General features: G+C 32.2%; 1 protein-coding gene across 1 annotated transcript in view; it reads left to right on the forward strand.

The window, feature by feature from the left end:
• Positions 1-14836, forward strand: part of LOC134242458 (uncharacterized) — a 32094-nt gene extending 17258 nt beyond the window's left edge. Inside the window, exon 5 of the mRNA XM_062724545.1 lies at positions 14171-14836. Coding sequence (XP_062580529.1) covers positions 14171-14349 — 179 coding nt within the window. The 3' untranslated portion in view covers positions 14350-14836. The remainder of the gene's footprint in view (positions 1-14170) is intronic.
• Positions 14837-15843: the final 1007 nt, after the last annotated feature.

Below are 15843 nucleotides of genomic sequence, written 5' to 3' on the forward strand. Positions count from 1 at the left end.
AAATTCTACTCACGATAGATGTGTTAATCTGTTGGAAATATCATTACAATCATGCCATGAACATCGGCCAAACACCTCGGCGTTTTCGTTGTTCAGTGTAAACATGGTAAAGCTGTCGCCAGTTTCTCCGTGTTTATCAGTGTTTTACAATAAGTATGCCTTTAGTTACTGAAATCGTAGAATGTTTTTGATCAAATTGCAAATAAACTGTCTCGAACATGTGTCTCAATCCATCGGATCCATCCATCCCTTTCCGGCGACCGAAATTCCTTCAACTTTTTATCATCAAACTTCGGACGTGTTTCTTGTGTCTTTTCTGCATCGATTATCAATTTTCACGAATAAAAATATTCCCAGACAACAATCTGTTCACTATTACTGATCACAAGTAGCCTATCAAAAAATATTCCCTTCGAAATACATTCCTTAGCCTAATCAGAGAGATATATCTCTGGCCTAATGAATTCGAAGCGTAACCGCCATGCAAGCCGATTTACACCTTGTGTCATTTTTCAAAATCTACGACGGACGGTTAGTGCAAAAATTAAATTCGAAAATATTCAATTGTCTGTCTCAAATGTATATGTAAGTAATAAATAACAAGTTTATAAACTTCAATTGGAATTGAAGTGGGTCGGTTCGTGATCAAATCTGATGAGAAGGCCTTCGGCCTTCACAGGATTTGATCACGTGACCGACCCACTTCAATTCCCATTGAAGTTTATAAACTTGTTATTTATTTCTTAAGAATAATCATTACATATTATAATTCATATTTGTTCTTGAGATCGTGCATATGTTAAATAGACTTATCCTTTTTAGTTGCAAAGGAACCTGAATAAAAATGTGCTGCTTATGTTGACGGACCATAGAAGTCCCTGCTACACAATCTTAATTTAAACATTGGATAATTGCCCCACGCAAGTTCTGTAGTAAACTCGCATTCCCCATTTGTTGTTCAGATGGACTCCGTCGCTAAATACTGCAGCCTCGCTGTTTTTGAGACCTTTTAGATTCCAGTACTGCAAACAGTTTCTTACCAGCTCCATCTTCAATACTCTATTGAATTTATAACTAGTTCATAATAAATATTAACATCTAATACCCTTGTCAGATATCTGGACATCAGTTGGCAAAAAATTGTCTTTTTTATGTTGAAACGACGGGCAAATGTTTCCGCAATACAACAAAGTCGTAAACATAACTCATAATTCATTTTCCTTTGATATTATCTAAACATAATTTATCTAAAATATAATTTATACATTGAACTGAATTGATTTAACTTTATTTTTTTTCATAAAAATAGTAGTATGAAATTTGTTAGGATCATTACGTCCCTACCCTTATCGATGGTCAAAGTCAGCTAATTACCCTGCCTGACTCTTATTTTTTAAGGATCATTACGCCCCTACCCCTATCTATATTTATGGTTAGCTCATAGCCCTGCCTGACTCTGAATTTGTTAGGATCATTACGCCCCTACCCCTATCTATATTCATGGTTAGCTCATAGCCCTGCCTGACTCTGAATTTGTTAAGATCATTACCCCCTACCCCTGTCTATATTCATAGTTAGCTCATAGACCTGCCTGACACTGAATTGTTAAAATCATTACGCCCTTACCCATACAGGATCATTACGCCCCTACCCTTATCTATAAACATAGTCAGCTTATAGCCCTGCCTGACTCTGAATTTTTTAGGATCATTACGCCCCTACCCCTATCTATATTCATGGTTAGCTCATAGCCCTGCCTGACTCTGAATTCGATAAGATCATTACACTCCTACTTTTACAAGTTTCTTCCTTCTAGAGGACAGATAACCCATGTTGATTTTGCATTGAAGTTGTAGGACTCTCATTCTACTACATTAGTGTAATTGTTATCTGCAGTTTTAATAATAAAAGTCAATTACAGAGGTCGATGTTTACTTTCAAACCATAGCTTCCAGCAGGTCTTGAAATTTCTTATTTCTACTATCCCTGTTCATGTATTAGTTGTTCAGAAGCTAAAGGCTGCTGGATGAGTACCGAAAAGAGTACCGAAGCAACAAGGGGGAAGATTGAGGTAGGGGTTTTTTCCACCTGTTGGCGGGGGTAAGAGCGGCCTCCCCCAGGAAAGTTTGAAAATATAGATGCCAAATCCTGCATTCTGGTTGTATTTTTGGTACACATATAGGTCACTCTATGACTGAACCTAAGATATTTTCTATTTGAACAAGCATTCTGAGAGTATTGCATAAACAATACACGTCCCCTTCTGGATATTCCTTTTCTCTTCATGATGTCATTTTATAATACCCTGTTCATTCAAAAGTGCTAACTAAATGTTGATATTTTGATAATTGCATGTTTGTTATCATGTCTTGGAAATTAATCAGTTGATAGGTTTTACAGAGGAAGTCGTCTACGAAGGTCATCATACATACATACATGATTTGGTCAAAGCAGCTCATTTTACATGGTAAAATAACAATTATATTACATTTAAATCAAAATCGATCCATGGTTTGTCACTTAGAATGCCCCCATACACTCGTCATGTAGCAAATAATTACAGAATGAGAATCGCTCCGAAATATTTATGAAGAATACAAGCGGATTTACAATGAAAATGACTATCAAATTAATTAAAACAAACTTTTTATGCTTGTCTATTCATCATGCAGAAAAAAGCATTTGTATTATGTGAATAATCCTGGTAAAAATACTTGATATTAAAATTTTGAGGTTGTGCATGCCTTTAATCTAAAACAAGAGGCCCATGGGCCACATCGCTCACCTGAGCACTTCTTGAGAAGAAGATTTTTAAATAATTTTCCTATATATTTCTATGTAAAATTTGGTCGGCCATTGTGGCCCTGCCCTACCCCCGGGGGTCATGATTTGAAAAAACTTGAATCTACACTACCTGAGGATGCTTCAATATAAATATGATCAATAATGGCTTTGCTATTCTTGAGAAGAAGATTTTTGAAGAATTTTCCTATATATTTCTATGTAAAACTTTGGTCGGCTATTGTGGCCCCGCCCTACCCCCAGGGGTCATTATTTAAACAAACTTGAATCTACACTACCTGAGGATGCTTCCATATAAATTTTATCAATTATGGCTTTGTTATTCTTGAGAAGAAGATATTTTAAGAATTTTCCTATATATTTCTATGTAAAACTTTGGTCGGCCATTGTGGCCCTGCCCTACCCCAGGGGGTCATGATTTGAACAAACTTGAATCTACACTACCTGAGGATGTTTCCCCATAAGTTTCATCTTTCCTGGCACAGTGATTCTTGAGAAGAAGATTTTAAAAACATACCACCAAATTTTCATTAATTCCCAATTACTGTAAATCACTTTTTATTCGCGAGAACTTTATTTTCGCGTAATTACGCAAGACAGTGTGCTCGCGAAAATTTAATTCTCGCTTATAATAGTATCCATATACTAGTAGATTATATAGAGCAATAACCACAATTCATGAAAATTTTGTCTCGCTAATCAAGAGTCAATGACGATCTCGCGAAAATAAGGTGTCGCGAAAATTTAGTGATCTACAGTATATCCCCTTGAATGAGGGCGTGGCACTTCATTTGAACAAAATTGCCCTTTACCCAAGAATGCTTTGTGGCAAGTTTGGTTGAAATTGTCCCAGCGGTTCTTGAGAAGAAGTCGAAAATGTGAAAAGTTTACAGACAGACAGACAGGCAGACAGACGGACGCCGGACAAAATGTGATCAGAAAAGCTCACTTGAGCCTTCGGCTCAGGTGAGCTAAAAATATAATCCACATAACAACGAAAATTCAATTCATTTTCAACGTCTTTTTCATGTTGTCATTCGGTGAATCGACCGAAATGGGAAAGTAGAACGTTTCAGGGACTGTACCCTCCAAAGAATGTACGAAATTAATTTTTAAAAAGATTTTGCATACCCAATAAACCAGATAGTGATTTTGCATAAAAATACATACAATATTGTTAACATTCTGTCATTTACCTTTGACTTATTTTTTGGCGCTATGCCATATATATTACATTGTATACTTCACTTATTTCATGTAAGTCGAATTGCTGGGCTGCTTACATTTTGACAATTTTCCTGACTTTCTTTTTAAAGACAAACCGTTGTGAAATAATGGTAAAAGGTTGATGTTAGGGATTCTATTTCACATGTACATATGTTTACTCATTAATACAATTACCTCATGTCGATAACAACGTCTCTTGACCTTGGATATGCATTAGAGAAACTTGTACCTTCATAATAAGCTATAATATGAGGGCATCGGTGTTTCACAGGCACATTTATTTCTATGTTTCTTATTTAATTTAAGTGAATAACAATTCTGCTTATGTCCTTTATTTTTTACTTGATAGGGATTACAAGGGAAAGAAACAGCTTGATCAAGAAAGGAAACTCGTCACTTGGTAAAAACAGCGGATGTACGGGCCCTTCCCTTTCAAAACTAGTCTTTCTGATATCGCTGTTTATTACGTATTTTACCTGCAATGTACAGTATTTCACAGACTGTGGATATTTTCTTGAAAATCATACAATATATCGCACAAAATAGTGAAGGATTCCTATACCTTTTAATGTTCATACAAGAAACAAATTTTTCGTTTTAGAACGTCATTAGCAACTCGTAGATGATAGCATGAATTACAATTTCAAAGATGAGCTAGGTGATAAGAATGTCAGTAATCTTTACTGTGATGCAAATTGTGATCATGATGAAACTTAACCTGTTTCTATTGATGAAAAGTAAACATTATCGAGCCCCAGTTCGTATTAGCGGCAAAAAAGTGTTTTACTCAAACTCTTCTATCGTCTCTACTATTATCGAGGCCACACCGTAGTTGTGTCCAGTTGACGGGGGACACGACATTCTTACTCCTGCATGGTACATGGTTTCTAATTTGATATTTTTGTTGTCCATGAAAGGACGTCTGTTGATTTTTAATATGTTCGTCAATCAAATATTTTATTTATTACCGAAGTTCATTGCATCAAGAAATCCTTTTTTATGCTCTAGTCAATTGCATGCAAGGCCGATTATATTCGTTAACAAAATGAATATGATAAAAATTGTTTGCATTATTGTTAATGAAAGACAAATGACCTATTATTTGTTAGTGCTCACAAAGGTTATGTAACTCGACTCTTTTAATCGAACATTTTGAAAACACGCTCAAAAGATATTCAAGACAATGCTTCAAGTTTGTGTGTGTGAATGTGAATGGTGTATAAAAGTGTGATATATTGAAATGTTTATATTTGTTTAGATAAATATTTTTAAAACTGGATAACACGCAGGGGAAGAAACTCTTCAATTCATTTAACAAGAAAAGTTTGACAGGAATGGTTGCTCTGTGCCATTTAGTATCTTCTAAAGAATTTACAGTGTCCATTCAGTGAAGCATAGATGGTCCAGTTTAATCCTGTCAATTAGTAAAATACTCTATCGATACTTTTACAGTGAAAAGTGTTCAATACCATACCTGTGCAATTCACCATACTGTTAATCCTGATGTTTGATTATTTTTTATGAATCTTCGTAATTTTCTACAATATGCAACCCGACACGCTGTCTATTGCGACACAAAATTCGTCTCCAAGTGTATGTCGCATCAGACAGATTTCAATGTACATATGTGCATAGAAAAGTTTAAGGCCTAAATTCTTGCCGGAAGGAAGGATCCTTTATAAAAGGTTACCTTGGTTGTGATGGATGAAGGACATTCTTGCAGAACAACCGGGCTTAGTTTCAAACTTTCCAGTGTAAAAGACGTGCCGGGCAATTGAATTGATTCAGGATGACGTTTACTCGGGTTTCAGAAAACAGACAGACTATTTTCTTAAGTATTATAATTTAAATCAAAAATATAAAATGACCAAGTTTTAACTCAATATCAAATTAAAAATGTAGTATTTTATTATTTGAAGAAAGTATACAGGAACAAAAGTCAATGTATGATAATGAAGAGGAAATTCGGATTTAATTCTCAATTTTTCATCTTTTGTCATATTTTTTTTATTTCTTGCAATATTATATTTCTTGCAATATTAATCACAATGTAGAAACGAAATATATTTTTGGACATCATTCTGCAAATATTATATGTGTCAAAGCTCATGAATTATATCAAATAATTGATGGCATGAAAGAAAGAAATTCAAAAATATGAACAGTAACCATTCCAGACAGCATTTCTCAATAAATTGATCATTGACTCCATAATATATTAATACCATGAAAATTAGGGCAACAGAAGTAACCTAAGGTAATAAATAATTCAGAGTTCTTATCAGTCAGATTTTTGATTTATTGAATTAAAAATGGGGAAAAAAAATAAATGTGACAGAGGAAATTCGGACTGTAATGATTATCAAGTTTAAGGCCCAATGTCTTATCGTTTCTTAACATAAAGCAACGCTGACCCATAACTTTAATATTGCATTGTTGAAAGAGTTCCGTTGCTTAAAATTTTTATAAATGTAAAAAAATTGGTCATAATGTGAAAAATTGGGTATTTCCTGAGAAAAACTAGCATGAAAAGTAGGTCATTTACCTAGTTATTTGAAAATGAAATTTACGTGTTTAAAACACAAGAATCATAAGTGAACAAAGTACAATATATGGGTTTTTTGTTCTTATCAGTGGAATTTTTAGTCATCTGAGTAAAGGTATACCTTAACTAGTGTTTAACGCATTCTACGTAATATTATTTTCAGAACCTGAGGATCAGAGTACTAAGAGAAACTAAGGTCAAGGAAGGCGTTGGTACGATCAAGATACTAGTAAAGACCTCTCAAATAGCCCTGTGTGCCTAGTATAAATCTTAATTGAAGCCCTCTGAACACTGTTTTGTGATGGTGTCTATATATGAATCATACATTTTAGAAGGGGAGAAACTTACGTTTCTCTAGAATAATTTAAGCGTTATCTCTGTGACCGCCCACTGGTACGCATTCATATATAAATTAATATGGAATCGGTAAAAAAATAGGGTTTTGTTTTAATTTTTGGACATCTTTGACACACTTTTGATTTAAATTATATAAAGTACAAAGTCCTATCTTTACATTAAAAAAAAACAAAACAGATAGAACGTCTTTTAAATTCTGTGTTTACTGAGCTTATATATGGATTTAGAATTCCAGAATGATACAACTATATTAAGAAAGCTCTTTTGCGTGTCAGGTAAGCCTAAAAGATAAGGAATTGACATACCATTAAAATCAACAGGGTATTATTGATTTCATCATCTTAATAATCCCTGTGTACGAAAGTTTAAGTAGGTTGCAATATAAATCCAAATATCTAATTAACTTCTGAAATTTTACAAAAGTGTTTAAGTGAAGCTGCAGCTAGCAATGTTACAGTAAAACTCGTTTAGTACGAACACGGATATAGCGAACTCATGGATATAGCGAAGTTTTTCTGGGACCCCGGAAAAATTATTAACAAATCTTTGTAAATTTTTACGGTTATAACGAACTCTGATATAACGAATTTACGGATATAGCAACTGATTTTGATTCCCTTTGAGGTAAAATATAATGAAATTTTCATCTTTTAAAACGAACTCACAAAGATTATTTTAAAAAATGATGAAATGATCTGACCTTATTTCCATTTAGCATTTGAATATAAAATTCAATTCATTATAAAACCTTATTTATCGAAGATATATTTTGTAATATTTGCTTCCCTAACATATTTGATAGTAATACTTTAAGAAAAGCATGCATATTGCGAATTCGCTATAATGGTTTTACGAAATCGTTATACGGATATAACGAATTACGGATATAGCGAATTAAATTCACAGGTCCCCAGGACTTCGCTATAACCGAGTTTTACTGTAACTTGTCACGAAAAATTTCAAAAAAATATACTGCTCCCACTGGAACCCAAAAACATTAAAATATTGCCGTATAAGAAAATTTCTGTAGACCTTGATTCATACTAAAATCTAAATAGATTTTGCCTCATGCAATGATTCATTCTATAATTTTAAATTTACTTTGCGTCATGCAAATGAGATTTTTTAAACGATCACGGCCAATGCCATTATTTATTCAGAAATTATGTCCAGTACACGATGGATGTTTATGTGGATCAACCACATGCTTTTTGAACAGGTTTATTTTAAAAACTTGTCTTGAAATAATTGATAGTTTGCCATGGGAGAGGTCAATATATGTGGTGTCATGGCTTAATTTATCTTATGAAGAAACTATGGAAGAGATCCTTATATTATTTTTTTTCGAAAAGTTTTTTTTTTTCAAGGATAAATATTTATTTCATATTCTTAAAGAAACATTAAGTAGTGGTGGATTGTTCTTGGATTTTTTTTATTATTAAATTAGCACACATTTCAGGTGTTATAAAATTTTCCTTCACACTCCAGTCATTTTTAAAGATAATTAATTAGTCCAGATAATTGGGGGGGGGGATTAATGTATTTCAAAATCTTGACTGATTTTATATCGATTCATTTCGTCTTGCTTTATTTTTTTAATTACAATATAGGACATTTATGTACGTATTTGGCACTTTATGCTAAAGACATATAGAGTCAAAACCCTGATTAAGAAGATACATTATTAAGGGGGTTCACCAGTCGATAAATAGTTCCCGTTTCGATCAGTGGGGGAAAAATTGTCTGTGTTTTAAAAGCCGATATGACAGAATTCGCGATTCTTATACAAGTATATTACGTGTATGAAAAACTGAAGTACGCTCCACTCCATGAAACCAGTCATAGTTTCCTTTTTATATATAAAAGTAAAGTCTTGTATATTAAAAGAAATGTTGCATTTAATATGCTACTACATTCAATTTATTTCATCGAAAAAAATAATTCATTTTACGAATTTAAGGAGACTATTTAGATATTATTTACAAGGGTATACATTCAACTTATAAAAAATAATTTTACTCTTTTATTTAAAAGTAGAAAGTCACTGTTTATTTATAAACATTGTATTTTCCAGCATCTATTTATAAGGCCAGATAAAACAAAGGCCAAATACTTGCATTCAGGATGTGGAAGGTTTGTACATGCATATAGAATGCTCATCCTTTTTCTCAAGTGGTTTTTCTACGTATATTTTTCTTTAAATTGAAGATGTTTTTAATAAATAACTTTTATCTCTTGTACATCTCTTAACATATAATTATATTAATTTCTTTTCTAATTCTTTTAGTTATAACATAGATTTTAAAGCATTTTTTGTCATCAGTTAAAGAATACTTTTTAAATTTAAATATTTTTTTATCTTCTGTAGCTCTCCTGTCAGGCGACTGAGCTTGATTTTGTTAAAAACAAGAAACCCGTGTTCGTGCTGGTTATCTTGGATTGCTTTTGTTTACATTTTATTAGGGCTGAGACTATAGCATTTTTTTTATATATTGATACGTATCACAATATTTGAGCAATGATACCATATATATCAGGATATGTTTAATTGGTTATAAAATCTCTTTTTTGCCTTTAAATAAACAAATTATTTCTCTGCAAATAAGAAAAAAATATTCAAAATAGTTGTTTACTTATATGTTGCAATGCTGTTAATTATTATTTATTTCATATTTATATTACAGGTAGCTTATCTATTTTATATATTAAACCCCAAATGTTTAATAAACACAGAAAAACAGAAGTAAGAGTTTCGGGGGGATATTTCGATATTTGTTCATATGTATATATATATATGCATATCGTCCACACAGATATCTCGATATTTCGTCCCAGCCCTACAATTTATTGCAGTTACGTGTATCCGTGTTTGACACTACTCTGCACTGACCTTTACAACTATATTGTAAGTTTTTTGTGGTATCTTACTTTCCTGCATTAAGCAAAGTATTATGTTATTATTGTGGCTACAGAGTGCTGTATAGCATACGACCGTCTATACCGGTGTCGACTTATTACACTGAGCAGTGACGAAGTCCTACCCTATCTATAGGTGTCACTGACCCCTATAAATAGGGCAGGACTTTGTTGCTGTTCAGTCTGCAGGTATAGCGATTCTCCGAGCAAAAATGGTGGACACATTTCTTACGAATCTTGTTCAGCTTTAAAAGAAATGTTGTCTTTGATATGCTACTGCAGATAATTTATTTCATCGACAGAAATAATTCATTTCCCGGAAGAGATTATCTAGGTATTATTTATAAGGGTATACATTCAACTTAATTAACCAAACTCTTTTATTTGAAAATAAAATGAAATTTGTCATATTTATAAACACACTTTTTCCAAGCATCTATTTATAGACTTTATCAGAACCTCATGACAATGTGTTTTCCTTCTCAATGTTCCTCATCATCTCAACCTTTACTTCTGTAGAGAAAAAAAACTTACATACCCACCCATTCCTTTAACCATGAGCCGGAGAGGCCACAAACCAATTATCTTTAAGATGACCTTATAGCTTTTTTTGTAGAATTCTGCTTATCAATACAAAAACCAAACCTGGGCCTCCTGATTGCAAAATGAATTTTTCTCTAGTAGGATTCCGGACAGAATTTATTTTGTATTTAAAAGAAGTGAATTGCGCTTCAATTTATCTGCACCTTTTTGTGTTCTCGTTTGCAGTAAAGTAAATGAATTTGAATTTTTTTTTCGTAAAAAAAATTAGGAATCCAAGCTCAAGGTAGACGTGACTCTGTGAAGTTATGTTTTCGGTTTCTTTATGAATATAAGTTTCTTCTCAACACACGCGTCTTTGAAGAAGTCGTTTCTGAATATAGGCGAATTAATTATACTTTATGATTGCGTAGGTTTCCATTTAAAAATGAATTGCATCGTTGGCTCATTAAGAAAAATGATTTATTTAGCCGAAATCAACAGCTTGTAGTTTTAAAAAGGAATAATATAATCTGCAATGGCAGAGAATAACAGGCACACATGTATACATTTGATGTTGTTACAGTAATATATAACGCTGAGTGCACGTTGCAATAAATGTGATGTGTAAAAATGTATATTACAAAGCTATACCATATTCAAAACAAATTTTAATCCAAAGTCTTAATTAGTTTTATCTATCACCAATAACTTTTTCAGATGGTCGTATTTACATGTGTATCAAGAACAAATACTGGACGCCAGTTGCGATTGTGTGAATAACTTACACACTAGTACTACATTATTGTATTTCTTGTAATATCTTTTCCTCTAGAATCGTATATTTATCAATCTCTAATGAATTCGAGAGGAAGAGTTGAGATATATATGTACTTAAAACAAGTACGTGGGGATACTAAAGATATAATAATAAGTACCTCAGGACGGAATAAATTGTTATTGATTTTAATTAAACACCATCACTAAAATCTCAATAAAAATGGAATCTCCTTCATGCGGTTCTTGTTTTCAATATTCAATTATAAGTTTGAAAATAATGAGTGTTAATCCCCGTGTTTATAAATATCAAACATGTTTAAAAAGTCATTTATTAGGGTTCGTTTTCTTGATCTGTATTCTGCAAACTTTCTCTCTTAATTAAAATATGGCTGAAATATTGCCGACTTGGCGTTAAACAATATAAAATCAATCAATCAATCTCTCTTAATTTTTTTCCATAATAATAATAAATTTTTAACTATTATATAATGAACCTACCATTGTAAATATTAAAAATAAATGTATTTGGGAATACTATTTAGTTAGTTTTATAGAAAAATACAGAGTTGCAATGTTTTAGTCGAAGTAGTAAGGTGTTTAGTGAAAAAAGGGGCACATGCTTTTCATTAATTGAGTTTAATGCAATTCTATTTATTGAAGTCATACAACTTGGCCTGATTTAGATGAATGAGAATATTATTAGAATGGCATTAAAGAGCATTGACTGTGAATTAAGTTAACATATTCATACCAGTCTAAATTAACTACATTGTGTATATACGAGAAAGAAATGACAGATGATATAACATTGTAGTACATGTTACCTTCAAGAAAGAACAGGAAACCAATTTTCTAGTGTCAGTTATAACTGCTCTTCATTTCAACACACCACTTATGTAAAGGGTGTTTAGAAAGTTTAATCCACCTTCTTCTTTTATTTTTGAAAAGAAATACGAAGAAAAGATATTTTAAATTTGTAATATTTCCTGTTTACAGAGTTCATTCTTGCAACTTTCTTTTGTTGATTCAATAAGGTGAGGGCAGGTATTAAGCTATGATGAAAAAGTAAACTATAGTTCATTTTCACTCAAAATGACCAGCATTTCTATCATTCGAATGCTTCAAAAGATGTTACATATTTTTCATATGAAAGAGAAAGCCTATCAATCCCTGCCAGAAATTACTTGCTATAAATCTAAAGCACTCTCTTGTCAGACTTGAAAATTTAAGTTACAATGTAAGCACTACTTTGATATTTTTAAAAATATTTCATCATGGAACGAACTTTTTTAACACTCCTAACATGTATCGTTCGATTAAGCATCTCTATCTATAAATAGAAACTGGAAAACCCAACACAATTATACAGTATATATAACAGAACTGTCCATTGTATTTAACATGCAAGAAAACATTAAAGCACAACTGCGGATTATGGTGTCACATATTTGGATATTTATACCAGGTATGGAGCATTATAGTCCATGTATACTTCAGTTCAGTAAAATAGTATATTTAATTTGTGTGTTTAAAATTCAGAGGTTTTTGAAAAAAGGGAAAAAAAAATCATGTTCTATTTTAGAGATCTAGATTCGTGCATAAATATTTATCGAAAAGATCTCTCTCTCTCTCTCTCTCTCTCTCTCTCTCTCTCTCTCTTTGATGTAAAAAATATTGAAAAAAAATTATCTCATGAATCACTCTAGATTTAAAAAGAATATTATTCTACGTACTTTACAGTCCACGTCAATTAATTCGATGTTAATGTTGTCCGTGCGATAATTCGAAAATTGTCGTTAATCTTCTTTTAATTTTAACTATATTGTTTTTTTTCTCTTGAAATAATAGACATGTGACACTTCAATAAATAAAATGAAAAAAAAAAGAGAAAACGAACATAATTTTAGATCTAAAGTCGACAAAACAATACAGCAAACACGGACCTCCGAAACATCAAAGGTGGGATCAGGTACCATGGAGGATTGAGCATCCCACACCTCCCAATTACTTTCTTTTTTACTAAACCCAACCCTGCATTCAACACACATCAACAATGATGTTTCCTACGATAAAATGATTACATGTAACATTGACGTATACCCTCACCATTTTTCCCACATAATTGCTGTAAAGCACAGGTTCTACGTCAAATATAATGATCGTTTAATTAAAGCACAGGTGATAAAAAAATCGTAATCTATTCTGAATATTTTGTCTATCAGAGTACATATGCCCTGGAGCTTTGGTATATGGTTTTTATATATAACCCTATCTTCAGCATGCTTTTGTGTAAAATGATTTCCAATGACAAATCTTGTAAAAATTATTTTTTGTTAATTTTCAGTGATTTTGTCGGAAGTAATTAACCCCGACGAAAAAACTAAAGAATTCTGCCACAATGAAAAAAAGAACGTTAAAAGAGTTTTTGATTGTGACGTCAGATATATTACGGTTACTGTAGCCGGAGATTCTAATCATGTTGAAGAATGCCATTGGAATCAGGGAAAAGTGAGGTGTATTAAGGGGAATTATGAAAACACCAATAAATCTCTGCAATTCAGTTTCACTTTCAATCTGGAACACCATGCAGGAAAACAGTTGGTGATACGTTCCAGATGTAAAAATAGAAGTCATGTCAATCAATCTGTTATAATGATGATACCATGTCGTAAGTCTCCTTCTGTCCTTCCATTGATCGAATTATTATAAACATGATTAACATGTGTTTTATTTTTTAAACTCTATTTTGATTTCAATAGGCTCAGAATTTACGGTTTCTGCCACCATGTTTGTATTAATTAATACAAGTACTTCATATATGTAACAAGTATTTTTTATCTCTAGACTCTGAACGTGCTTTAGAGAAACTTGTAACCTCGTTATAAGCTTTAAAATGGTTGCACTAGTGTTTCACAGGCACATTATTGTTTTTTTTTATTTTATTCAAGTTGCTTTTATATACATGTACATGTATAACCCATTTCTACAATTCTTCATTTATCCATCTTGTTTTTTGCTTGATAGGGATAACAACAAAGGAAACAAGCAGCCGGAGTATGACAGGAATCGCATCACTTGGTACAAGCAGCGAATGTAGGAGACTTTCTCCTACACAACTACTCTATCTGATACCACTTTTTGTAACTTTTTGTGCCAATTTACAATTTTTCACACGGTGTAGATATTTTCTTCTGCCAAGTTGAAAAACAACATTGTATCGCAGAAAATAGTGAAGGATTCCCATACCTTTTGATGTTAATACAAGAAACAAATTCTTCTTCTCAGAACTCCATTAATAACTTGTACAAGATAGCATGTATTACAATCTCAAAGATCGGCTACGTGATAAGAATGTCGGTGTTCTTTGCTCTAATAAAAATTGTGTCCAAGATGTAAGTAAACACGTTTCTATTGATGGAAAGTAAACATTACTGGACCCAATTTTTTTCTTGGCGATTGAAAAATGTGTTTTATACAAATTCTTCCATTGTCTCTACTTTTATGAGAGGCATGATGTGATTGTCTTCAATGGACAGGGAATTCTTATTCCTAACTGGCACTTAATCCCTATTTTGATGTCTTAGTGGCCTGTAAGGGAAGAAACTCTGTCATTATTTTTACAATAAAAGTTTAACAGGAATGCTCAAGAAGGGTTGAGCTGTGCCATTAGTTGACATTTCAAAAATTTACAGTGACCATTCAGTGAAGCATAGATTGTCTAGTTCAATCCTGTGTTAAATACGCTATCGATACTTTTACAGTAAAATCTGTCTAATATGATACCTGTGCAATCCACAACACTGTAAATTCTGAAGTAAAATTATTTCACATTAATCCTAATTTTTTTTTCTACATAATGTGCAACCCGACACCCTGTCTAATCCGACACAAAAATTCGCTTCTTAGTTTATGTCAAATTAGAAAGGTTTCACTGTAAAACTTAACACTAAGATTTTACTGTAAAACTTAAAAAAAAAGATATTGGTACGATCAAGATCAATCACGTCTCAAATAGCCCTGAGTGCCTAATATGAATATAAATTGACGTCCTTTGAACGGGTGCATATCCTCACCGCTGTATTTTCAAATTTTCATTACTGCTATAAAAAAGTTACAGTTACCGTTACATATAAAAGCATTAATTACTGCTATATTGACTCTTTCATTTATTTTATAAATCAATTACGAATAAATAAATAAAAAAAATTAAGCACTGTTCATAGGTAAATATTCAGTCTTCATACTGTCTTTACAGAATCGTTAAAGCTTTGATTGCTTGACATATTTCTGTCTTGAAATTTCACCACTTTCAATAAGACTTTTATTTATGCATTATGCACTTTATACAAAAAAATCATGTCGAGTCAAAATCCTGATTAATAAGTCACATTATTAATCAGGTTTACTAGTCGTTAAATAATCCCGTTTTAGTAGGGGTGAAATTACCTTGTTCTAATAGCCGATATGAAGGAACCGCCGATTTTTAAACAAGTGTCATTTTCTAAATTTTGTATTTACCCATAGCCGGTAAATGAAAAATTTAGAACATGGCACAAGTATATTGCATGTATGAAGTATTGAATAACGCTCCACTCTTTGAAACTAGTCATAAGTTGTTTTTTTTTTTTTTTTTTTTGATGTAAGGGAAAAGTGTTGTATATCTAAAGAAATGTTGTATTTAGTATGCTTCTACATGA

Source organism: Saccostrea cucullata, unplaced genomic scaffold, assembly GCF_032062105.1.
Source record: "Saccostrea cucullata isolate Sc308-1 unplaced genomic scaffold, CSIRO_AGI_Scuc_v1 ctg2715, whole genome shotgun sequence".
Classification (NCBI taxonomy): Eukaryota; Metazoa; Mollusca; class Bivalvia; order Ostreida; family Ostreidae; genus Saccostrea; species Saccostrea cuccullata.